This window comes from Cupressus sempervirens, chromosome 6 (assembly GCF_028749045.1).
Source record: "Cupressus sempervirens isolate cs-2001-9-10 chromosome 6, ASM2874904v1, whole genome shotgun sequence".
In the NCBI taxonomy this organism is placed as follows: Eukaryota; Viridiplantae; Streptophyta; class Pinopsida; order Cupressales; family Cupressaceae; genus Cupressus; species Cupressus sempervirens.
In genome coordinates, this window is record NC_143123.1 from 88736002 (window position 1) to 88761618 (window position 25617).

Consider the following 25617-nt stretch of genomic DNA (forward strand, 5'->3'; position numbering starts at 1 on the left):
GTGCAATTATATTCTTTGAGGCTGTGATGGCCACCTGGGTGCTTCTAATTGCAGAGAAGCTTGGTAATGTTATTATGTCTTTTAGATATGCCTGCCCTTGTTCATTTCTTTCCTCTGGCTAATCTACAATGAATGTTTCCTTATTTCCACTACTCTTTAATTTAATATATTTTAATGATGCTGATACTAGTGAATGGTCACAATGGTGATAATCATACCAATTGATATCCCATTATGATGTCCAATTTTTCACTTATATTCTGTATGGGTCAAAATGACATTAATTGTAATGGATCACAATATAAATTGTTCGTATCGGCTTGGACAATATCGGCAAGGCCATAATGATTACTATAAATTTCGTGCAAAGATAGTTGTGAACTTCATTACTATTAACTTCCTTGCCCTAGTCTTTCAATTGCTATAATTTATAGACCCAATTATATGTTGAAAGCCTACAGAGTTCGGGTTAGGAAATTCATACTACCAACTTCGAAGGATTTTATATCAGAATTACAACAATTTATAGCACAGATGTAATTCATGTGAGATTTATCTTGCCACACGCCATCTATTCTCCAAAACATGAGAAATTATGACGTCCATCCATCCTTTTCAATTAACTGCATGACTTCTTCACTGACTAATCTACCAAGATACGTGTATTGCAAGGATAATTATTCTTTGTTTTACCGTCTTTTCTGGCCATTTAATAAACTGGTACGTATTTAATGCCGAAAGTATCCATAGATATTTTAATTGTATTACACCATGTTATATCTTTTGTGACATTTTCTTTACAACAATACACATCTTTCTTTTCCCTTCCTGTGTATTGTATCTCTTATCGCCCATCGAAGCAATGACTTCCACATAGAATTAATGGGCCAGATAATATGGCCAAGTCATCTTACAAGTTGATCACTACCTTAAACGTTGCTTAGGAAAGATATCGATGGTAATAGTCTAATGCTATCAAATTGTCTGTGATATGACTCCAGTCCCAATATTCATTCAAACATGGGGTTGTTGGTGTTTCATACATATATATTCACTCTAGACTTTAGATGGAGTTGCCCGTGTTTCATACATATATATTTTCTTATGATTTAGTACTCTTATATAAAATTTTACACGCTGGCAGGATGTTTGCTATGATACCACTGTAATGAACCAAGCTTCTCTATTGTTTTTTATTATTATCTCATAATTGTTCTGCATCTTTTCTATTTTCTACATTTGCAACCTGCAGCTCTGATACCATGTTAGAAAACATGGATTGGTTTCTACAAATGTAATAACACTGCCATTGTTATTGGTACGTTCCAAATGTTGATCCCAATCTCTTATAAATATGAGTAGGAGACATCTCATGAAGAGACATGTCTCTATGATTAATCATTATTATTTAACAATATAAATCACAATATAACATATGTATTATATATAAATATATATAAATAATATAAGATATATATATATATATATATATATATATATATATATATATATATATATATATATATATATATATATATATATATATATATCAACATTGTATCTTATGATTAAATCAATCTGACTATAGCTATAATCTTAACACGATTTGATGCAAGAATAGTTGTTATGATTCCAAGGTGGATGACATAATAAATCTGTTTGTGTGGAGGAAATGTGTATGTGTGTATGTCTATTAGTTCACATGTACACATATACAAACAACACAAGTAATCATCCTTGCATCTGACTGAAGCTAGCATGTATCAACAATGTGAACTCAAGACTTAAAGATTTGTGTGAACTTGAGGGTATTGAACTTCAGAATTCAGTTGCATTTTTAGCCCACAGCAAATAAGAGTTACAGAAATGAAGATTAGAATGCCAAAGGCCATGGCAAGTTGCATGATTGAAGCCAGGTCTCTTGATCCATCACTTGTAATAGAAGCTATAAGTTGTGCCAATCACATCCTCAATAGATCTGCTCATAATGCCTTTGATAGAATGACTCCTTTTGATGCATGGTTTGCAAGAAAACCAATTGTGAAAAACTTCAGAGTATTTGGTTTTCCAGTGTGGGCACACATATCTTCATAGAAATGCAAGGCAACTACATTCATTGGATATGAAGAAAGTGTTAAGGCATATAGACTTATGGATCCCAGAACTCATGAGATCTTCATAGAGAGGAATGTTCACTTTGAAGAAAGTCCACCTAGCTTATCAGATATCCTCTCTGTACTTCAAACATTGTGGAAATTGATAGTGATAGTAGTGACACTGATTCAAATGGCTTATCTACCTCAACCCCGATACACTGAATTACACCTTTGCTTGGTAAACTTATGGTTGAGGATACTCCATCATCTTCCACTAAACCTCATTGGCTAAGATAAACACTTGATTTAGCAAGTTCACTTGTGGGGGATCCTTAAAACAGCCGAAGGACAAGGTCATAGCATCAGCATCTTCCGTGCATACATTGCTATAGTGATAGGTCCATGTGACTCAATGCAGTTGGGTACAACTTGTCTTCCAGTTACATTGCACGTTTGTTTGTGGAGTCCTACATAGCAGAATTGGGAGACATCATTGATGACATACATCTTCTCTTTGAAGAGGATGATCCTTCTTCAAATGTTGCAAGGAGACACTCTAACCCTCTTGTCCATTATCTATATGATCGGTCTTTTGAGGTTGATGTGATTGTGGATCCTTATGTTCCACAGTTGTAGGAGGTCTCTTTATCAATAAGGGAGACACTTGGCTCTTTGGGGCATGTTCCACATCCATCCTTGTTTGATCCTGAGTTGTTCTTTTCAAAAGTGTTGGAAGGGGAACCCGTTAGTATCAACACAGGGATACCTGAGCAGTTTCAGAGAATTCATTCATCTTGAGCTTTCTTCCTACAAATTTGGGAGATATATCATATCATATTCACCTTGAGGTTTCTTCCTATGGATTTATTTCTTCCTAAAGAAAGGAACATTATTCGACATTCATGGACCAGCTTCTACATTCATCGTAGAACAACTATCATTCATGGGCATTCTACATTGAGGAGGGGGCACCTTGTCTCTCTTCTACTTTTTCTTTCTTATAGGGGGGATTTTTTTCTCATATGAGATTTTCTTCTTCTCATAGGAGAGATATCTCATATACACCTATGGATTTTTTTCTTCCTCAAGAAAGGAACATTATTCAACATTCATGGACCAACTTTTACATTCATCCTCGAGCAGCTATCATTGATGGGCATTCTACAATGAGAGAGGGCTAACTCGTCTCTTTTCAATATAGATACTCCTACCTGGCCTACTACTCTTCTATTACAACTACGAGTTCTGATACTAACACTCGAGCTCATTGTTGGTATGCTCAGGCAACCTCTTTGTTGAGTTCAATTGAGATTGATATTGACCACCTTCCTCCATATCAATTCTCACTAGTGCCCCTGTTCATCTCCTCCCTTCACGACAGGAGTTGAATGAGCATGTCAGACTTGATATCTACAGACAGTGCATTATCACTACCTAGAGCAACCCTTCTAGGGGTTTACGTCCAAGCATGGCCCTCTATGTTGAGCACTTTTTGGAGATCCGTGATGGGATTATTGTTTGTCGTAGCTACCTATCTCAATGTTGGTGTCATGCCCTGCATATCTCTCTAGGCTCCTTCAAAGTTGGTTCTCATCGTCTTCTAACCCAGACCAACCATCATATGGATAGCGGAGACCGGATCTGTTAGCCATGTACTTGAGCGAAGGCCGAGACAAAGACTCACTTTATTTTTTGTTGCCCTATCTTTTATGAGATCGGATGGAGATTTCATTGCCTTTTCCATGATTGTTTTTCTCTTTCAGCATTCTTCAGTTACATTGATCAGCAGTGCCTTGCACTTTACATTCACGGGGCCACTCTGCTCTGTGATAGTACTTCACAGTCACTAGTTCCTCATCAGCATACCTCTAATCAGCTCATTACTGCCTTTTTATCACCCTTATCTCCATCAAGGGGTGTGAAAAGGTTGTGAGACCCTGTAGCAATTTCTCCCGAAAGCAGCACTCCTCCAATAGCTCTCATAGACAAATCAAGGCTTATGTTCACCCGCAGTCATATCCTTCTGTGACCGATTTCCTTTTGCCAACGAAGGACCCCTACTCTTGTCTTGGCACTTCTCTTCTCTTTTTGTTTCTTGTTTCATTCTTGCTTTTAAGTATTATCAGACACCGTTTGGTGCTCCTGCTTCTGTCTGCTATCTTGTTGTAAGCTATCAGTCCCATAAACCCTTTTGTGGTCTTTTGTTGGACATTGATGTTCTAAATGTATAGCATCCAGTATTGTTTTCATGGTTGATCATCGATGAAACTAGTCATTTGAGGATCATATCATTTTGTCTCTCTTGTTATGCTATATATTGAGCTTCTAGATCTTGGCATTTTCTTTCTTTGCCTTAACACAAATTCTTACACATAACATTGGTGTAGACTACCAAGTGTCATGCTTTGCTATTTGGCATGACATATTTTTGTTGACTTTTGTGGAATGCTCTTATAGAAACTTGACATTACGGACTTGAGACACAAGGACTTGCATAATCATGGCAGCATAGAATTTTCTAGTCATCGAAGAATCAGAGCACTTTCATATTGGGATATTTTTTGTAAATTTTGCATGCAAATCCTGAATATAACATTTTTGACCAACCTCAAACTCTGCATTTTGACATAATTTTATTTTTAATAGTTATACTTTTGTCAAGAATAACGGCATGTCCATATGATGTGGATACATTGGTGTCAAGGGATTACAAAATGGCTATATACCAAATTTTTCTAAGCTTAGGAGGAAAAAAAAAAAAGTCAATAACAGAACAAAGTCTTGATGGTTCAATTCTTAAAAATGTGCAACACTACATAGATCCATGCCCAATGGGCAGGCATCAGTAGAATGTACAAATGTCAGGGTTTCTATGCCAGCTGAAATGTGAACCTAGGGTCTGTTTGTAGTGATAGTTAATACTGTCTCAGTTACTTTACCTCAAACACAATGGATGAAACCAATATATCTTTTAATTCTCATAATTGACGTAATCTATCTTACTATTAAATATATAGACATAAGATTCATAATGAAGCTACCACTGCCGACATAGATTACTTGAAACTTTAGAAGTAAACTTAGGTATCTTATATATCAAAAAAGTACCAGTTCAATAGCTCTTATGATTTATGAATTACAATAACCAAACTAGGAAAGTTGAAGAATGTACTCATTTTCTAGAAAAAGTTCACCATATGTAATCCCTGGGGCATATTGAATGTTTTTAAAGTGATTGACACCCTGCAATTAAAATTTGACAGAACCAAGTAACCGATCAGATTTCACAGCACCTGAAATACAACCTAGATATTTTACATATTAAATTATAGCAATCATAAAGACAAACATCTCACAGATCTACTTAGGTTGTGCACTACAAGCTAACCTGCAAGGACATTAATATGCGCTCAAGACCATATGTTATCTCCACTGAAACAGGCATCAACTGTAAACTCCCAGCCTGGAGGAAAGTGAAAGATATATAGACTTACATTCTTAAGGTATCACAACAAATAACAAGAAGAATCTATTTGCAATATCCTTTCACTTATTATCAACTATCAACAGTAACACCCCTCCTTGGAAAATGCATGGCACATACAGTCAAAACTAATGTGTTTTCTCTCTTACTCAACAGTCACTTGCCATTTTTCTGTATCTCAAAGTTAATTTGAATAGTGCATAACCTATTGAACTCGGGTAGAATGGGTTATTAGTCTCCAGGTTAGTTCAAAACTTCAAACAGTGCACAACCTGTTGAAAGTAGGTAAATTGAGTTATTTCCATCCCATCCATCCAAACTTCCCATCCCAGACCCCAAGCTCCAAGAACCTGCCAATATAAGAATTGTCAGAATATTCTAGTTATCCTCAAAAAATGTCACTTTCATGGGGAAATAATTAACCTTTTTCTGTAGTAGAATTAGAACAAAACATACGATTAAAATATTGTTGCTCATTCAAAACAGCACTTCTCAGTATACAAAACTGAAGAACCATGTTTCTTATATTTATCATTTTCTCAAAAAATCTACATAAAATGATCCAACACAATATGTACCGGTCATCTTGACTATTTAGTGCGCATGCACTTTCTAACTAAGTTACTAGTTCAGGTTCGGTTCCAAGTTCAAAGTTCGAGAACCGGTTCACAAGTTCGTCAAAATTTTGAAAAGGGGTTTGGGTTCGTTTGGGTTCGTTAGTACAAAACATATCAAAATTATAAAAAATATATGTATATATACCTATTTATGAAGTATGAATTATAATTAGAATGTAGCATAGTAGCATAAACACATTTAAATAACAAAAACACCATAAACTTATAATCATAGTGCTCATACCATCATATAGTCATAGTGCTCATACCATCATATAGTTCAGCATCAAAGATTCAAAACATTAAAAATAAATTGTAGCATCAAGTTCAAGTATCATTGTTTCACATTCATTGTTCAACTAATGGAATAAAAATCTATTAATATTCTAAGTTGCAATGTCCCCATTTTTGTCAGTATCAGAGTTTCAAGGATTAGCCTATTATTGTGATCCTCATAGGCTAATTATTGTGGATAGAGGGTCTTTGAGGTAGTGGCTTGGCTTGGGAGGGCCTTATCTTCTCGACAATTCAGTAAGCTATAGGTTGGTCTTCGTTTGACACAGATTGGACTTCGTTTGGGCTTAGTTTGTGTACTTACTATTTGTGGTAAGTTGGGTGTTGATAGCAATAAACCCTTTCTATTTTTGGAAAGTGCATTTGGTCACATGGAGAAATAATAGGTATTACTCCTATTTCAAACGGCACATTTAAATTATGAGTATTTTGGGAGTTATTATATTTTTAGTGGCCAAATTATTATTAATTTATTAAATGGCTTATTATAAAGTTATAATTTAACTTTATAATTTCACTTAAGTTGAGAGTTGAGTTATCATTGGAAAGAGTCATTTATTAATTAATTAAGCCAAGTCAAGTAAAAGAATCTAATGGAAGCTTCTAATTAATGTTGTGTGGTGAAGCTTCTTGAGTGAAGTTACATTTTGGCAACACAAAGGGTATATGGAGGTTATAAATACAAGCCCATTTGTTGAGAAAAGCATGCTTGGATAATTGTTTTCTTTTGTTGCCTTTGTGGCTTTTTTTTTTAAGTTCTGATTTTAGTGCCCTTGCTGAGGTATAAGGGTTTGATACTGAGAAGTGTCGTTAGTAGAAACTCTGTAGCCGACGAGCTCATGTTGTCAATAAAGATTTTGTAGCCGACGGGTAGATTAGTATTGTTATGTAGCCGACGGACCCCTTCAGGAAGGTTCGGCGGAAGTATATATACGCCCTCCAAGGAACCATTGTAATGATGATCTGTATGTAATCTCTTGGCATATGCGAATAATACAAGGAGTTCTGTTGTTCTTGTTCATTGTCTATGTGCATTAATTTCTTTACTCCAGTACGGTAAACATTTGGCACCATTCACTCCCACACCAGCGCTTTGTACTCCCGCACTGTCACTTTGCACTCCCACACCGGCGCTTTGCACTCCCACACTGTCGCTTTGCACTCCCAAACCGGTACTCTGAGCTCCCACACCGTCGTCGTTTGGTACAGGTGCCTTGTTTGCAACAGTGGCGAACTTTGGTGAAGAAGGATCTTTTGAAGTTGTCCCTTCCGAAAGTGTATCGCAGACGAAAAGTTCACTCCATGCTCGTGCTCCCTCGGCACTCCGAGCCGTATGAGTTAATTCTCTTCTGTCTGGATTCTCTTCCCTCAGCGAATACAAGTTCAAAAATTCCTCCCTTGCTTCTTCCACCAATTCCACCTGCTGGCGAGTCTCCTCCAACAATTCCTCAACGAATCTATGTCCGTCGGCAAGCTTCTAAAACCTCCTTCGGCGCTCGGCCTGTTGCACCAAAATTAAATTTCCTTGAGCTGTGCGTATTTCGTCTTTATCCTTCAGCTTATTCTTATTGTTGTTTAACTAATTCAGCATTAGTCTTCATTCTAGCCTTTGTTCCAAGTCCATTGGGCAACGGCACCAAATGTTTACCATACTGGGGTAAAGAAATTAATGCACACAAACAATGAACAAGAACAGCATAACTCCTTGTATTATTCACATATGCCAAGAGATTACATACAGATCATCATTACAATGGTTCCCTAGAGGGTGTATATATACTTCCCGCCGAACCTTTCCAAAGGGGTCCGTCGGCTACATAACAATACTAATCTACCCGTTGGCTACAAAATTTTTACCGACAACATGAGCCCGTCGGCTACAGAGTTTCTACCGACGACAAGAAGTGTGTTTCTCTACCTATAGCTGTGAATACTATGGTTGGTGAGGCTTCATTACTGCTGTAGCTGATTGTTGCATGTCAACAGTTGAGATACTTCCCTATTGTTCATACTATGGCTAGGAAGACTTTGATTTCTATTGGTGCTGCTACAAATTGGATCTTCATTATTTCTGAGAATTTGGTGATTGAGAAATCTGTTCAACCATGCCAATCATCTCTGTTGTTGGATGCAGTTTCAATCTGCAAATTGGTGAGAAAGAATGATACATTGCTGAATGTTTGTAACTGCATTTTTTAAGAAATTGTATCAGCTTATTTGGGGCACATCATCACTGATTTGTGAGCGTCTAAAATACTGATTTCTGGGTGGTATTTTAACTCCTAACGTGGGTCTGATATATTGCCTAGTTGGGCAATCATTTCACATATATTGCACACCAATTTTGGCACTTCAGCTGCTGTTACCAAGGGCACCAGGTATATCTGTTGTGGCGTGAGTTTGCTGCATCATAAGACGTCATTTCCTCTTGTACTTGAGTGTCTATTCTTACTGCTGCTGAGCATATATATTTGGGTTATATTTCTGCAATTTCTGGGTAGTGTTGAGTGGGAATGGTTCTGCAAATTGGGCATCATCTCTAAGATTAACAGGCTCCATCATTTATTTGGGTTATTACATAAGTTCTTCAATCTTTATCTTCTTCTTCATATTCATCTTCTTCTCCTTCTTCATTTTTTTCTTCTCTGGCATTAGTTGACTCAGCAATAGAGCTAAGACCAATGGGATCTGCAGCAGCAACAATGTTGTTAGCATCAAATTCTTCAAAAAATGACAATGAGAGATCACCAAAAGCATTTCGTAACAACCTTTTAGGGTTGTAGATGCCAACAAGTTAATAAATTTTGTAAAAAAAGCATTTTTTGCCATCCGCGGGGCTCAAAAAGCATGTGGTTCTAACTGGGTTCGAACTCTTAAATTTTTTTGGCCTGGTTCACCAAGGTTCGAAGTTGGTTCAAACCAAATCAAATCAGCAGGCAAAAATTGGAACCTTGATCGAACCAAGTTCGAACCGGACCCGAACTTTGAACCAGTTCGACCTTTTGTGGGTCCGGGGGGGTGGGGGGACAATAAAGATATATTTCTGGTATTTCTCTATCAGCATATCTGCATGATAATACTTTCAGACTATCTACTTATTTCAATCAATAAAAAACCTATTAACCTACTCAATCACATATGTGATTGGTCGTAGCATATTTGTAAAGCTATGCAATTTCCATCACTTTATAAATCATTAAACAAATAAAGAAGATCAAATGTCATGTCTGAGTTATGGAGAGAATCAATACCGGGCTCTCCCAATTGTCCTCCACAAAACGAATGTCATGGGCCTTGATATCAATGCCTGTTCAAGCATTATTCAAAAAAAATTAATACAAAATACTGATACTGTTGTAACAAAGTGAGAGAAAATGAAACAGACATATTAGATTAATCATCATGCTCAATCAATTAGGCTTATTAAATTGCAGATTAAAAGCCATTATAAGTACAAAATTAATCTCCAAGGTAAGCATAAAGCATAAAGAAAAGATAAAATATCAATGTAAAGTTTCTTACAAGCACATGCAAGAAAATATAGTTAAAACTTAAAGCTATGCATATGTGAAAAGGATGGATCAAAAGCTTTGTCACTTCTCGATGGAGGAATGAGCTAAGCATTATCTTCTAGACATTATATCCAACAAACAAGATATCATACATAAATAGTGTAAGAGCTGAGAAATGCTTTCCATAAATGTTAATCCAACAACAGCTTGAAAGTCAAGGACATAATACGAAAGATCTAATTGACATTAGACTTCAGAACTCTTGTCCCTCCTCCTGTAATGGCCATCCATAAGAAATCCTCAGGATATTGACTATTTAATATGACTTTACCATATTATGTGTTAATCTTATAGGAGTATAGTTTTGGATGGCATTGAAAGCATCCATTACTTGTCAGTAAACGTTCAAACTTTTGCTTCCTCTTTTGACTCCTGGGAACAATGAGACTAACAAGGATAAAGGTGAACTGCAATCTTCTTGTGAGAAAGAACCTTGACAACTCAAACTTGCATCATTTGCAAGCAACGAAAGCCTTGACATCCACCATTGCATTCTTGTCAACTAAGTAACAAAGTTAGTAGCAATATCATTCTTCAACACCTTGTAACATATATATGATGTAAAATTTGGACAAAAACTTGAGACTCACTTCCAAACACACGTTGCCTGGTCATGTTCTAGGCCCAATTGAGCAGAATTTTGTCAAGTAGTGAAAGAATTTGATATCAATAGGTTTTCTTTCACAAATTAATCCTTTGAACTTTGAGTTAAGGGCTCAGAAAGAAGTGTACTTAGTCTTCCATCTTTAAAACTACAAAAAGGAAAGAAGCCTATTAAAAACTTACCAAGTGCTGCCAAGCTACTCAAATATAAATCTTGTGAATTTCCTGGATCTGGCTTCAAAATAACCTGGAACACAAATCATATTCAATCACAACCAATAAAAAGCATATAATCCTTCAGCGGGCACAGAAGAAATAAGTGTTCCTCCACCTACCTGGAATTGAGTATGACGTTGAAGTCTATTAGGATTGTCACCATAGCGGCTGTCATCAGGTCTTATACTTGGCTCAACATACCTATCACAAAAGCAACTATTAAGATGTAAACCATAAAGAAGAAAACAATAAATGCATAAAAAATTAACAATGAATTAGAAAAGGTAGATCTTAACTCTCAACATTTCACTTCACAAAATCACTGTGAGGATGGTTATGATTTAAATACTGACATGAATAGGCATTGCTTTAAATGAGAATGTCCAATAAATTGCTTTCAAAAGCATGAAATGATTTCAACAAGTGCATACATAACCAACATTGAAAACCAGGTAAAAAGCAAGACCAAAGACCTTCAAGCATAATCAACATGCACGTTTCATTTCACAAAATAACTGTGAGAAAGGTTATGATTTGCATACTAACCTGAATAGGCATTCTTTTAACTTAAATGTCCCAAAAATTACTTTCAGAAGCAAGAAATGATTTGAACAAGTGTACTTGTAGTCAACAATGAAAATCACAAGGAAATCAAAGACAGAGACCTTCAAGCATAAAATAATAAATATATATAAGATGCTTCAAAATATACGTGTTTTTTGGTACTGTAAGCACCACATTCTTAAGCTTACTTAAGTGGTTGGGTTATTCTAACTTAGGCATATTAGATATTTATTTGAATAATTGGGAAAATAGAAATTTTGAAAAAAGGTTAAGCTGTGCAAGACAGCCAACTACCCTTTATTCTGGCCAATCACATCCAAAGGTGATGTAATATAGCTGATAGGCTTATTTCTAGAGCTAAATTAAGAACTCTATAAGGTCTTTCTCCATTTATAATTTCATTTGCTGCAATCCAAAGGATGGAATGAGCATATGAGACATTTACCAAATCATCTCAAATAAAGGAGCTCACTGATGCAATGTAATTACGCTATTTTCTTGTTGGAAATTGTTTGGTCACACAGATACAATTTCACGTCATTTCTTAAATTAGCTACTGTCTATTGATAGTTAGTGTTCCTTTCATTTGCAATATGGTATCAGAGCATTCCAACACAATGGAGAATGATAGAACAAGAAATACAAGAGAATAAATTTCATAAAAAACAAGACTGCCAATGAGAACTGTGGGGACGACTTCTTCGGATTGGCTATGAAGGTAGCCACCCAAGATTTAGAGGCCCAATGGAAAGCACAATAACAAGAGAATCAACGTAACAAGAATAAACCGCTTTCTTACCAAGAATGTGATACAATAAACTACACTCAATTGAATTGACTAAATTCACTTCATTGAATCAACTAGAATAATATTACAACGGACTTTGCATCCACTTTGCAAGCATCTATTGACAATGGACTTTGCATCCACTCTACAAGCATCTACCGAAACCCACATACGAAGGGAAGTCCCACAAGGGGAAGTTTCAAAGAGTGCAGTGTGGACTTCACTCTGTGCGAGCCCTCTCATAGATCGGTTGATGTGTCATTTGCCCAAACTGCTGGCACAAACCTCCCTTGCCTTGCAAAACTTAGGAAGAAAACAGACATAGGGAAGAGAAGGAATGTGACGAAACAAGAAAGAGGCAACACATCCTAAACCCTTGGGAGCAAAACAATTAATGCCATACCTTTTGAACAAAGACAAGAATTGCACACAAAGGGATTAGAGAGACAAGGCCATCCGGAGTGCCTTACGATTAGAATAATAAGCAAAGTGAAGGTAAAGGTTGAGGTGACTTGGTGAGAGATGGCCTGAAGGGGAAGGAGAGTTGCTTAAAGGAAACCGAGGGAGTGCCTAGGTAAGAGAACCAACCAAAGGCGATGAGTACGGGAATGGTGCAAAAGCAGGCAGCAATACAAAAAGGAACAAGAAACTGATAAGGCAACCCACCCTTACACTATGTACAGAGGCACAACAAGCCCAAAGGGAAGTGGAGGAGAGCGAGAATAGGGACGTAAGGGACATTGGTGCAGCCAAGAGTGTCAGGAGGACACAAGGGCACGGTAGTCAAAACAACCTATTTGATTCTAGCATACCCGGTTTGGGAGTACACACAATACTAGCTACAAGGAAAACCACAATAATGGCAAATAAACAAAAGCTGCCTAAGTTCACTGGAGGGATCCAATATGACATTGTCATACATGTGAGACAATCTAGTCAGCCAACGAGGTGACCAATCAATTTGAATCGGTGCTACAGTTCCCTACAACACTACGTGGAGTAGTCATTGGTTGGTTCTCTGACATAGACAAAAAAAGTAAGTGGATGACTTGAAAAAAATTCAAGAAGAGTTTAACTGCTTCAAGATGATAATATCCTTGTGGAAATCTACAACACGAAGATAGGGAGGATTGCGAGTGTAAGAGCATACAGCTGGTGACAGAAAGAGTTGCTGGCTAAAAAGGAAAACCAAGGGATGAATGGCCTCAAGAAGCATTGGTTCACAGAGGGACTGATATTGTCCCTTAGAAGAAAAATGCAGATTGTATCTCAAGCATCATACAAGTATGCATATAATAAAGCAATGGGCATCGAGAGCAAGAGAAAAACTTATATGAAGAAAAAAAACAAATCATCAGATGAGGATTCCTAAAAGGGAAGCAACAACAATGAAGAATCTAGTAAAAAGGTGCAAGCCCCTCAAAAGGATATTCACAAATGATGAAAGAGTTCAAAGTGATGAGGGGGAGCATGAGCAAGAATGAAGGCGAGTTGCAAGGAGCAAGGTCATACTAAAGGCACATGACTGAAGAAAGCCTTCTACAACATTTGCTAGGTGATGGGACATTCCATCAAAGAATGCCCATACAATATGAAAACAAGGGGTCCACAACTACTCTTCACTCAAGAATTGTTGTCAACATCTACATCAGTAGGCACGTCTCAAACAAAGACACAAAACAATCTATAGCAATGCATCATTAGGTGGTTATTGTAACAACCTACATGGCAGTAAATGCTATAATGGTCAGAGTCGGATCCAATATGATGCGAAGGGTCACCCCATGATTCAGTGTCGATCCTGTAACCAATAAAGGCACTTTGCTAATGAGTGCCAGAAGGAAGAAACCCCACAACATTTATTTCGATGATGTAGTCAGGTGACCATGAGGATGCCAATTGTCCAAGCTTGGAGTCAACCCATCGAACGTGGAGAGGTCAAGCGAAGACAAGGTGGTACTGGCAATTACTTAGGCATAGGCCAAGAAGGCAACATACCCAGACCTCAGACCGGAGAAAGATAAGGTATGAGAAGCTAAGGCAAACATTGAATAAGAGATAATGGTGAAAAGAAGAGAGACCCACAACAAGGCAGGTACTTCATCTCGTACACATAGTCGCATACAGAAGTCGAACAAAATATTATGAGGTAAGTGCTACAGACAGAGGTACCAATTAAAATCAAAGACCTTCTGGAGACAATGTCGTAGTTGAGGGCATCCTTTTTAAGCATTGTACCAGTACCTACATGTACCGTAGAGCACATAGATGTTTCGTTCGGCCCTTCGACAAACCCAACGCTACTGGTGATGAACAATATCCGACACCCCGAAGTGGCAGAAATGGGGATCCTTGGAACCAAGCTCACCAATACTATTGTCGACATTGTGGCCGCCAACCTTCAATCTCATAGCCCATGATCAACATGGCATCAAGCTGATTGGTACCCAACCCTTCATCCTAGACTTTGTGGTGATTCCCCTAAAGAAGAAAGGATATAATGTCATCTTGGGGAGAGGATGACTCATCACATCTAAGCTAAACCACAACTAGAAGCGGAATACCTTGTCAATGATGAGTGGAGGAAGAAAATTTATCATCAGCCTCAAAACTTAGATGGTGAGTAAGGAACTTACAACTTCTTCCAAGTTGCTGTTAGGAGAGTTGAGTGGAATAGACAATGGAAAGTGGAATATGGAGCCCGAGAATGAAGGAATTCTATAACTTAAAGGATGCTATGAAGATGACACAAATTCCATGAATGAGATATTCCACAAGCATGTGGAATATAACAAACTATTCTAGTGTGGCATGTTGCAAGTTGACAATGAGTCAAAGAAGGGCTTGCTTCTGCTAGAGTACAAGGAATACAAGAAAGGAGATGCCTGAGTCAATGAGACTTCGGTGCACAAGTTTGATAAGGAGAAGCGCATAAAGTACAAAAAGCCCTCATTGAAGGTGACAAAGTAAGCCCCAATAATATATTAGAAGGAAATGATTTGAATCTCCTACTAAAGGTCGTAGCATTTAAAATTCCCATGGAGTACAAGGATGTGTTCACATGGACCTACAAATACCTGAAAAGAGTGCCTCCTAAGTTATGCGTACACTATATTACCTTAGTACCTAGGGCCAAGCCGATCAAGAAGAGATTGTACCAGATGAATAAAAATTATGCTGCCAAGGTGAATGAGGAGATGAAGAGGATGTTGAAGACGAAGGGGGCATTATCTTCCAAGTCCAAACCAGTAAATGGGTATCACCATCCTCATATCACTGAAGAAGACAAACCAATTCCCCATCTATGTGGACTTCTGGCACCTAAATGTCATCACCATCAAAGACCGCTTCCCCATACCAGTTACGGATAGCATCTTGGAGGAAGTTGCTAGACACCAACTGTATTCATTCATGGATGGGTTTTCGAGGTATAACCAAACCTCCATTGTTGAGGAGGATAAGCTGAATACCAAGTTTGTGGTGGACGAGATTTATGCATACAACCAAATGCACTTTGGACTTTGTAATGCATTAGTTACTTTCCAGAGGATACTTCTGCACATCTTTGACAAGATGTCTATAGGAAAGTTCAAGGCATTCCTCAACAACTAGTCCATTTATATTAGAGAAGATATACACTTGGTAGCCCTATAGGAGTACATGCAAAGATGTCAGAGGGCTAGGTTGGTGTTGAGCTCGAAAATATGTGGGTTCACGATGCCTCGAGGGAAGTTATTAAGCCACATTATATGCAAAGCTAGATCGAAGATAGACCCTGACAAAGTGAGTGTAATTGTACAGATGGAGCACCCACAGATGTCAATAGAGTAAAGTCCTTCCTTGGCCACCTCGGGTACTACAAAAGGTTCATAAAGAACTTTGTTCAAGTCTCGTACCACTTAGACAAATTGACATAGAAGGGCGAGTCATCTACTTGGGGAATGACACAAGGTGAAGCATTTGAGGATTTGAAGACAAGGCTAGTGAATGTGTTGATCCTCACACATCCTAATTAGAACAAGGATTTCCATGTCCATGTGAATGCTTAAAGCTATGCAATTGGTGCTACAGTTGCTCAAGTGGATGACCATGGGCTAGACCATCCAATCTACTTTGCTAGTAGATCGTTGTCTAAAAAAGAGAAGAACTGTAAAAAGACCAAAAGGAGGCTCTCGGAATGGTCTATGCTGTCCAAAAATTCAAGCACTACCTTCTAGCGATTTCATTCGCCTTATAAGGGGACCACAAAGCCGAGGCGCTCATGTACTTGGTGAATAAACCTATCATTCTAGGAAGGGTCAGTGGGTGGTTACTTTTGTTGTAGAAGTTCATTTCAATAATCATCATACGACCAAGGAAAAGCGATGTTATTGTTGCCTAGTTATTGTTGATAAAACCTAGAGAACCACCAAAAGGCGTCAATGATGATTCCCCAAATGCCCACTTGTTCCACATTGCGGTAATGTTAGCATGGTACATCAACATCAAAGAGTCTCTCTCTGTGTCGCAATTCCTGAGGAACATGCTGCCAAGAGAAAGGAGGAAGCTTGTCTTAAGGAGCAAAGCATTCCAGTTGATTAATGGACTACTATATAAGATGGGACCTGACAAGGTACTAAGGAGATGTGTCATAGAGGGGGAGGTTCCCAGTGTTTTGAAAGAAACGCACGAAGGTCCAATAGGACATATGGGTCTAGACACCACAACAAGAAACGTGTCTCTAGCAAGCCTTTGGTGTTCCACATTGTACAATGATGCGTGAGAATGGGGCATAGGGTGTGATAAATGTCAAAGGGATGGGGAGTCACTAAAGAGGGATTTTATGTTGCTCAACCCCTCACTTGCTCAAGAGTTCATCAAACAATTGAGGTTGGGAATGTCGTTACATTGTGGTGGTCACGAAGTATTTAACTAAGTGGGTAGAAGCGTGGGTTTTACCTGATCACTCACAACTGAGTACAACAAAATTTATCCATGAGGGGATCATTATGTGGAACGACATCCCCATTCAACTAACAAGTGATCGGGACAACACATCAGCAATCATGTGATCAAGTTGTTAACAATAGATTTCAAAAGAATTCACTCCTTGTCAAGTCCCTACTACCCGAGGCCCAACTAGCAGGCCGAAGCTACCAATGAGTTTCTGGTGTTCATGATGTACAAGTAGTACGAAGTGGAGTGGGAGGACTAGGGGAGAAGTTTCCTTTGGTATTATTGGCCTACCACACGACCTACAAGGTAACGACTAGTCAGACGCCCTTCTAGTTAATGTATGGCCAGAAGGCTATTGTGTCAACTAAGTTTATGGTACCAAGCTTACGAATAGCCATTGAAAATAGGATAGGAGATAAAGAGAGTTTGAAGGCGAAAATGTATGCACTAAACAAATTGGATGAATGTTGAATAAGCACCTAAGGTGGATGAGATTTACCATGGGGCAACTAGTTTCCAAAAATAATGACCAGAATGAGATAAAGCCAAGAAAGTTTAAAGTAAGATGGTTGGGTCCTTATAAAGTTTGTGAAGTAAGGAAGAACAGAGCAATAAAGTTGTTAACACTTGACAAGTAGGAGGTTTCGAATGTTGTGAACAAGTCAAAGTTGAAGTCGTACCATGAAAGGCAAAGGAGAATTGACTCAGTTTTATCTGAAACACTAAAGAGAGGTAAATTGTTACTAAAAAATTAAAAGGAAAAAGAGGAAAAAAAAGATTAAAATTAAAATTAAAGGAGGAGGCGTACATTTGAAATTTCGGCCAACTTCTACAAGGAAGTGATGCAGGAGCATCCAGAGGTATAAGGGCAATCCTGTGTCACCCAAAAAAATGTACTTAGACTTAGTTTCTGTTTCATGTCTTTACATTTTTGGATATCCATTTGGGTCAAATAAAGGTTCCAACTCTCACAGTTCCACTATCAGTGTGTTTGAAAATCCCGAAAAAATAGGAGCATGCAATTTGGCCATCATTTTGGTGACCTAGAAGGTGTGAATTGGCCAGATGAATGTAATTGTGATTTAGAGCATTCTAGAAAAAGAATCAGGTCAAAAGGCCCCACGGTTTGAAAGTTATTGCAGTTTTTCGGGTTTTGGAGACCTCCTAAGAATGCTTCAAAGTCAGGTTAGGGGCATTAAATGACCTCGAAAAGGGCCAAAAAATGGGGGACGAGCGAAGTTTGTCCATAGGGCTATAGAGCGCTTCGAGAGCTTTCCGAAAATGTAAACGGTTCGTCAATCGGAGCTACGGTTCAAAAGTTATGCCTCCCGGAAGTTCGGTTACCGTTTCTAGATTCTTCTAGATTTGCACCGACTTCGAACGCAGCTTCCGGAACCTTCTATTTGGTCGGTGGATGCCTACTAGCACTTTCTAGAATGTACTCCTAGTCCTTAACCCTCCGGGGTCTATTTAAGGAGATTTCTGGCATTGTAAAAGGCAGTTCGTATTAAAATAACCTTCATGTTTCTTTTTAATGCTCACTATTATATCTTATTATATCTCTGTAAATATTAGAATGTTTCTAATATTTAGGTGTAGTCTAGAATAGAATGTTTCTATTCTATTCGACTCCCCTCTTTGTATATATAGATCAGTTTGATCTCTGATTAATTCATTCAAGTATTCCGCCATTTACATTTGTAACATGGTATCAGAGCTAGGGTTTAAACCCTCTGTGCAAATCGATTGAAAAATTGTGTCTTCAGCTACTGGCGTTCTTGGAAACCCGTAGCTTAGTCTGTAAGTCACAAATCTGAAGGTCGTTTTTTCAAATCTGGAGGTCGTTTTTTCAAATCTGTTCACATCCAGATCTCAAAAAGTGGGATTTTTTGGTTTTTTTTTCAAAAACGGGTCTGTCTATCCCTGTTGGATATTCTGCTCGCGTTTCAGCTGCTGGGTTTTGTTGTTTTTTTCACCTGCAAACATCTTTTTTCTGCCTTTTTGACCTTTTTGGCCGCCGACTGTTATTCTGCTCGAAACCCTAGTTTTTGACTTCGGAAAAAATTTCTGAGCACATATTCTTGGTGGGTTTTTTGAAATTTCAAATGGGTCTTCATCAGATTTTTGTGGGTGCCTCGTTTTTTGTGCCTCGATTTTCGAGCCAGTGGATCCGAATTTCGACAACATTTTATTTCTGGGTTTTTCGAGCTCTTTTTTGGTTACTTCTCCAATTTTTCTGGGTCTTTCATTTTTTCACCTCGAAGTTTGTGCCATTTGAAATATTCACATATTATAAGCATTTGTATCAGCAGCATCAAAAGTTGGACTCAATTAAACAGCACGCCAATGCTACCCAACACTCAGAGCAGAAAGAATCTATCTACCATGCCTTTATGGCCAGCATACTTGCAAATCATGTGAAATCTTCTGCTTGTTACATCGATTCTGGTGCCTCCCGACATTTCACTCATAGGCGTGATTGGTTTGTTGAATTCACTCCCTATTCTGACTCAGTAATCTTTGGAGGCGGTGAAGAATACAATATTGTCGGCAAGGGCAATGTTCAGATTCAGTCTGGAGGAAGAAAACTCGTGTTTCTCAATGTATGTTATGTTCCTGGCATGAAACATAATCTTCTGTCTGTTAGTCAGATTATGAAGCACTCTCCTCAGTTGGATGTCGTTTTCAGTGGAAATAAGTGTTCGATTATTGATCGTGTTTCCTGCACTACCCTTGCTTTCGGTCTTGAGGATCATGGTATTTATAGGCTTGTAGATTCAGGCGATTCCCTTAAGCATGCCTTCATCGCCGAATCCTCTGCTCTCAGCAGTCTCTGGCATCAGCGATACGATCATCTGAACATTCAATATCTAGCACAACTTGCTCGAGATAATTTAGTCCATGGCCTACCTAATATTTAGACCCAGAACCATCGCGTTTGCGGAGCTTGCCAAGCAGGGAAGCAACATAGGACACCATTTAAGAATGGTGAATCATGGCGGGCATACAGAGTACTCCAGCTAGTCCATGCTGATGTATGTGGTCCTATGAATACTCCTTCTATTACTGGGAACAGGTATTTTTTACTCTTTGTGGATGATTTCAGTCGCAAAATGTGGGTATATTTTCTTAAGCAAAAATCAGATGCCTTTCTTGTATTTCAGCAGTTTAAAGCTCTAGTAGAAAAAGAGTCTGGTTCCTCCATCCGTACTCTTAGGACCAATAATGGGGGGGAATTTTGTTCTTCTGCTTTCTCTGCCTTCTGTACTACTCATGGCATTAGACGTCAGTTCACCACACCTCACACCCCTCAGCAAAATGGTGTTGTAGAGCGTCGAAACCGTACCATCACAGAAATGGCTAGGACTATGCTAGAACATAGAAATGTTCCCAGAAAATATTGGGCAGAAGCAGTATCCACAGCTGTCTACCTTCTTAACCGGTCACCCACCCTTGCAGTTAATCATAAGACTCCTGAGGAAGCCTGGTCTGGTCGCAAACCTAGGATCAACCATTTGAAAGTTTTTGGCTCTCTGGCATATGTATGGATTCCTGATGCCAAACGCACTAAGTTGGATTCCAAAAGCTAGAAACTTATGTTTACAGGATACAGTCACACACATAAGGCCTACAGACTGATTGATGTAAATACTGATCGTTTAATCTTCAGTCGTGATGTTGTGTTTGATGAGGAATTTGGACCATTTCCGCTCTCTGACTCCCCACCACATTCCGAGATTCAGTCTTCAGCAATCTCTGACTTGGGTTCTTCTATTTTATATGAGTCATCTGATGCTACTGATACACCACCTCAGTCACTTCCAGATAATACAACTCCTACTCCTGCTTCTCATCCAGCTATTCCGTCAGCATCTGATATTGGCTCCTCGACTCTTCGGCCAAAATGGTGGGCTCAAACGATTAGTGATCTTCGTCCTGATGAACTCATTGAGGGTAGAACCTCCAGAAATAAGAGCCTTCAGCACAACACAGTTAATATAGCTCTTATGGCCAACATCCACAGTATCCCTGAGCCCCAAATATATGCAGAGGCCAAAGGAATTCCAGAATGGGAACAAGCAATGGATTCTGAGCTTCAGAGTCTTCAAAAGAACCACACTTGGGTTCTTTCAGATCTCCCTCCTGGGAAGAAACCCATTAGTTGTAAATGGGTCTATAAGGTCAAGTACCATGCAGATGGTACCTTGGACAAATACAAAGCTAGACTTGTTGCTCGAGGATTCACCCAGCGTGAAGGCATTGATTATGAGGAGACATTTGCACCGACAGCCAAGATGAGCACTATTCGCATTCTTCTTGCAATTGCAGCTCAGTATGGTTGGAAAGTTCATCAGATGGATGTGAAGAGCGCCTTTCTCAATGGTGAATTACAGGAAGAAGTCTACATGACGCAGCCCCCAGGTTTTAAGGTTGCCGGTTCATAACACAAAGTATGTAGACACCAGAAGGCCCTCTATGGTCTTTCTTAAACAGGCCCCTAGGGCTTGGTACATAAAGATTGATCATTACTTGGTTGCTCAAGGATTTCAGCGTAGTCCGTCAGACAGTAATCTATATATTAAACACTCTGGTAATGATATTCTTTTTCTTGTTGTCTATGTGGATGATTTGATCATTACTGGAAATTCAGAACATTTGATTTCAGAAATCAAATAGGATCTATGCAGAACTTTTGATATGACAGATCTCGGATTGCTTCATTATTGTTTAGGTATTGAGGTTTGGCAGACTGACAATAGTATTTTTTTGTCTCAGTCCAAGTATGCCAGAAGTTTGCTTGATAGGTTTCGAATGCAAGATTGCAAATCTGCCTCCACTCCAATGGAGACTGGTCTGAAATTGTCCGCACAATCTGTTTCTCCTCCTGTAGATGAAACACTCTTCAGGCAGCTAGTAGGTAGTCTCATCTACCTTACTACTACTAGACCTGATCTCAGTTTTGCAGTCAGCTACATCTCACGGTTCATGACAAACCCCAAGACTGATCATTGGATTGCAGCGAAACGTGTGTTACGCTATGTACATGGTACTTTAGATTATGGTCTTCTTTACACAAGGAGTACTACTCCTCAGCTCAGTGGATTCACTGATTCCGATTGGGCCGGCTCAGTTGATGATAGGAAATCTACTTGTGGCTATGTGTTTAGTATCGGATCTGCAGCAGTTACTTGGACCAGTAAGAAGCAACAAACACATGCACTCTCCTCTACAGAAGCAGAATATAGAGGAGTTGTCAAGGCAGCTTGTGAAGCAATTTGGCTCCGGCAGATGCTTGCAGATATGCATATTCCTCAAGCAGGTTCGACTTCTTTGTTTTCAGACAATCAGGGCGTACTCAAAATTGCCAAGAACCCAGTGTTTCATGAACGAACCAAGCACATAGAGCTTCATTGCCATTACATCCGACAATTAGTAGAAGATGGATCTATTCAGTTACGCTATGTTCCTACCTCAGAGCAATCAGCAGATATTTTCACTAAACCCCTTGGTCCTGACAAGTTTGTTAAATTCAGGGGATCTATTGGTGTAGTAAATAGATTGAGCATTAAGGGGGGGTATTAAAATAACCTTCATGTTTCTTTTTAATGCTCACTATTATATCTTATTATATCTCTGTAAATATTAGAATGTTTCTAATATTTAGGTGTAGTCTAGAATAGAATGTTTCTATTCTATTCGACTCCCCTCTTTGTATATATAGATCAGTTTGATCTCTGATTAATTCATTCAAGTATTCCGCCATTTACATTTGTAACAGTTCGGAGTGGACTTTGAGAGGAGGTACCATAAGGAGAAATTATCTCCAGATTTATGCTATTGTAAGCCCTTAGGGCATGTTTTGAAGTCCATTTTCCTGTATTGTTTGTACTAGCTTATTTTCTCAGTTAATATAATTTCCCTTTTCTATGGTTTCCATTCTGTTCTTGGGTTGTGTCCCCATCAGGAAGTCAAAAATAAGGGGAGAGGATGTAAGACCCATCCTCTTATGCACCTAATAAAATCCTATCCTTATGAATGGGTTCCTCAATAGAGGATTTCTAGGATTCTGGTGTGTCATTTGATTGAAGTTGTGAGAACCTTTGGAAGCTGATATAGCTTTTAATCCATTTCCATGATTAGATCTCTTATGCAACTACATTAGGTTGTGTGGTTGGGCTTATTAAATAAAGGCTTGATGTATCATTAAGAACTATAGATGGAAAATTGCATTAGTTTAAGAAGTGTTCACACATTGTTTTGAAAGTGAAAGATCTCGGAAAAATTGATTGAGTTAGAGACACACTATTTTGATTCATTGGGCTTGTTTGGGCTGTATTACTCAACTATTCAAACTATGTGATGATTCTATGTGATGCTATTAATCATGTTAGAACATGCTTACATATTTTGGCTAATGAATTATATGTCATGATTATTAATGGTAAGAAATTAAAATTCTGCATTTTACATTTTGATTCCTATATTAGTGTATGTGAGTTGACTCCAGGAATTGGAATAAGCAGAAGTCATCATGATGTCTTACACTCTGCATTATAGATTAGGGAATATCAATGAATGTGAAATATGTAGATGTTAAGTTATGTGATTCAATTAGGAGATGTTGCAAATGAAGATTTACATGTTGATTATTTTATCATGGATATTGGAATTTATGAGTATGATGTTTATGTTATCATAAACATTGATTTCATATTGGACTACTAATATTTTGCACAAGTGTGCAAGTACTATAACCATGGACACTATAGAGAACCGTTGCTAGGAGAGTTGTGAAATCTCTTGTGAAGCCAAGGTTGACTCTAAGGAGGGACACAACCTAATTGTAATTGTATTTTATTTGTAAAATTGTGTTGGAAAGAATTGTGTAATTGTTAAATATAAATTGTGAATATCCTTGTTGCCATGTGTAGTGTTGTAAAGTAATGTGTTTAATGTGATGTCAATTGACACATGTATTGTGATGTGGCATGCCAAAGTGGGCTGGGTAGGTAGGAGAGTAACCCTTGGGTAATCATGTAGGAGTTTAGGTAAGATTCCTTGGTTAGAGAGCCAAGGTAGTTGTCCCATCATCAAAATTCGTTAAGTCAACTTTTAGTGGACTTTTGGAGGGTAAAAGGTGACCCTAGGGGGTAGTTTAAGCTAAAAGTGACTTGTTCCATGGGTACACTGTGGGTTAGGGGGTATTTATAGGTCATTTGCACTCCCCAAAACACAATTATGACCCTTCAAAAGTGTCTTAGAAGAGAGTGACGAATTTTGGGGATTGAAAAAGGCTTCCCTTTCTCCGAAATTGAGAAATCTATTCCTATGATGAGGAGACAAGAGTGGAAGAAAACCACTCATAGGATCTTCCACCATGATGGGTGGTAGGTGAGAGTGATTGGGAACCTTCTAAGAGGGGTTTTGGGGGAAATTGTAGGTTAATGTCCACTCTCCAATATTGGAGAACACTAGTTTAGTTAGTAGAATTAAGGATTCTTGAGTTTTTGGGCTAAGGCAAGGAGGAGGGGCTTGGGAAGGAAAGAAAGAAAGCTTGAGTAGGAAGAAGTGTGAGTCATCTATCATGCAAGCTTGAAAGTGAGGTCAGTACTCCTATCATGTAGAATTCGTGTTTATGGTAAATTGATGTAAAAATGGTTCTTGTGTTATGTTGTATCTTCTTGTGTGATGCTGTAATTTTGTGTCTTGTGGATGTGTCTTGTGATGTTCATGTATTGTGTAGAGTTTATGGTGCTCATACGAGTTTTCTTGATATCTTTCTTCGGTTTTACTAAATGTGTATGGGAGTTTCAAGGTGAGCCTCACCCTTGGGAGGGAAGAGAAACTTGTTGGGTGAAGGGTATGGGAAATGCATTTGGGTAGAGAGTCTCTCCTTGGTGTGGAGAGGGATAACATATGGGTGTTATGGGGCCCATATGCCACATTTGCTTGGGGAGGGCATAAGGGATGTGAATGGAAGTTAGATACTACGTGAAGGTGTATGTAAAGGCCTTCCGAAGGCATGTAAAGGTGTATGTGAAAGCCTTTTGAAGGCATGTTTTTGTTTCACAGCATTGTGGTTCTCCCTGTTAAGGATTAGGATCTCTGATAGATAAACTATTACAATTAAATATATGCAGAGAGTATCTTACTTGAATAATGTAGAATGCCTTTGATTTTCTTTGGCAGCAAACTCAGTGATATCTGTTTGAATATCTTCTTTTAGCAACAACAGCAATATTGAAATTCTATATAACAGTAACAGTTAATATGCAAGTGATAGTGTGGAGCAATGTATATGATTATCGCTGACTGCAGGTACTTGGATGCTGTGTGAATGATGCTTTCCCTGCAGTAGCGACTCCCTTTATATAAGTTGAGAAGGGACCATGACTCCGAAGAGTCATGTCTCTACGTGGCCCAAAGGCCACATAGAGACATGCCTCTT

The 25617-nt window shown here is 38.5% G+C and overlaps 1 protein-coding gene across 5 annotated transcripts in view; it reads right to left on the minus strand.

Moving 5' to 3' along the window:
• Window positions 1-25617, minus strand: part of EDD1 (glycine-tRNA ligase) — a 426585-nt gene that overhangs the window by 392981 nt on the left and 7987 nt on the right. For all 5 annotated transcript variants that reach the window (XM_089786876.1, XM_089786879.1, XM_089786878.1 and 2 more), the window contains 6 exons: window positions 11002-11083; window positions 10850-10913; window positions 9743-9798; window positions 5853-5930; window positions 5485-5559; window positions 5269-5339 (listed from right to left, as the gene is read on the minus strand). In XM_089786876.1, coding sequence (XP_089643002.1) covers window positions 5269-5339; window positions 5485-5559; window positions 5853-5930; window positions 9743-9798; window positions 10850-10913; window positions 11002-11083 — 426 coding nt within the window. The remainder of the gene's footprint in view (window positions 1-5268; window positions 5340-5484; window positions 5560-5852; window positions 5931-9742; window positions 9799-10849; window positions 10914-11001; window positions 11084-25617) is intronic.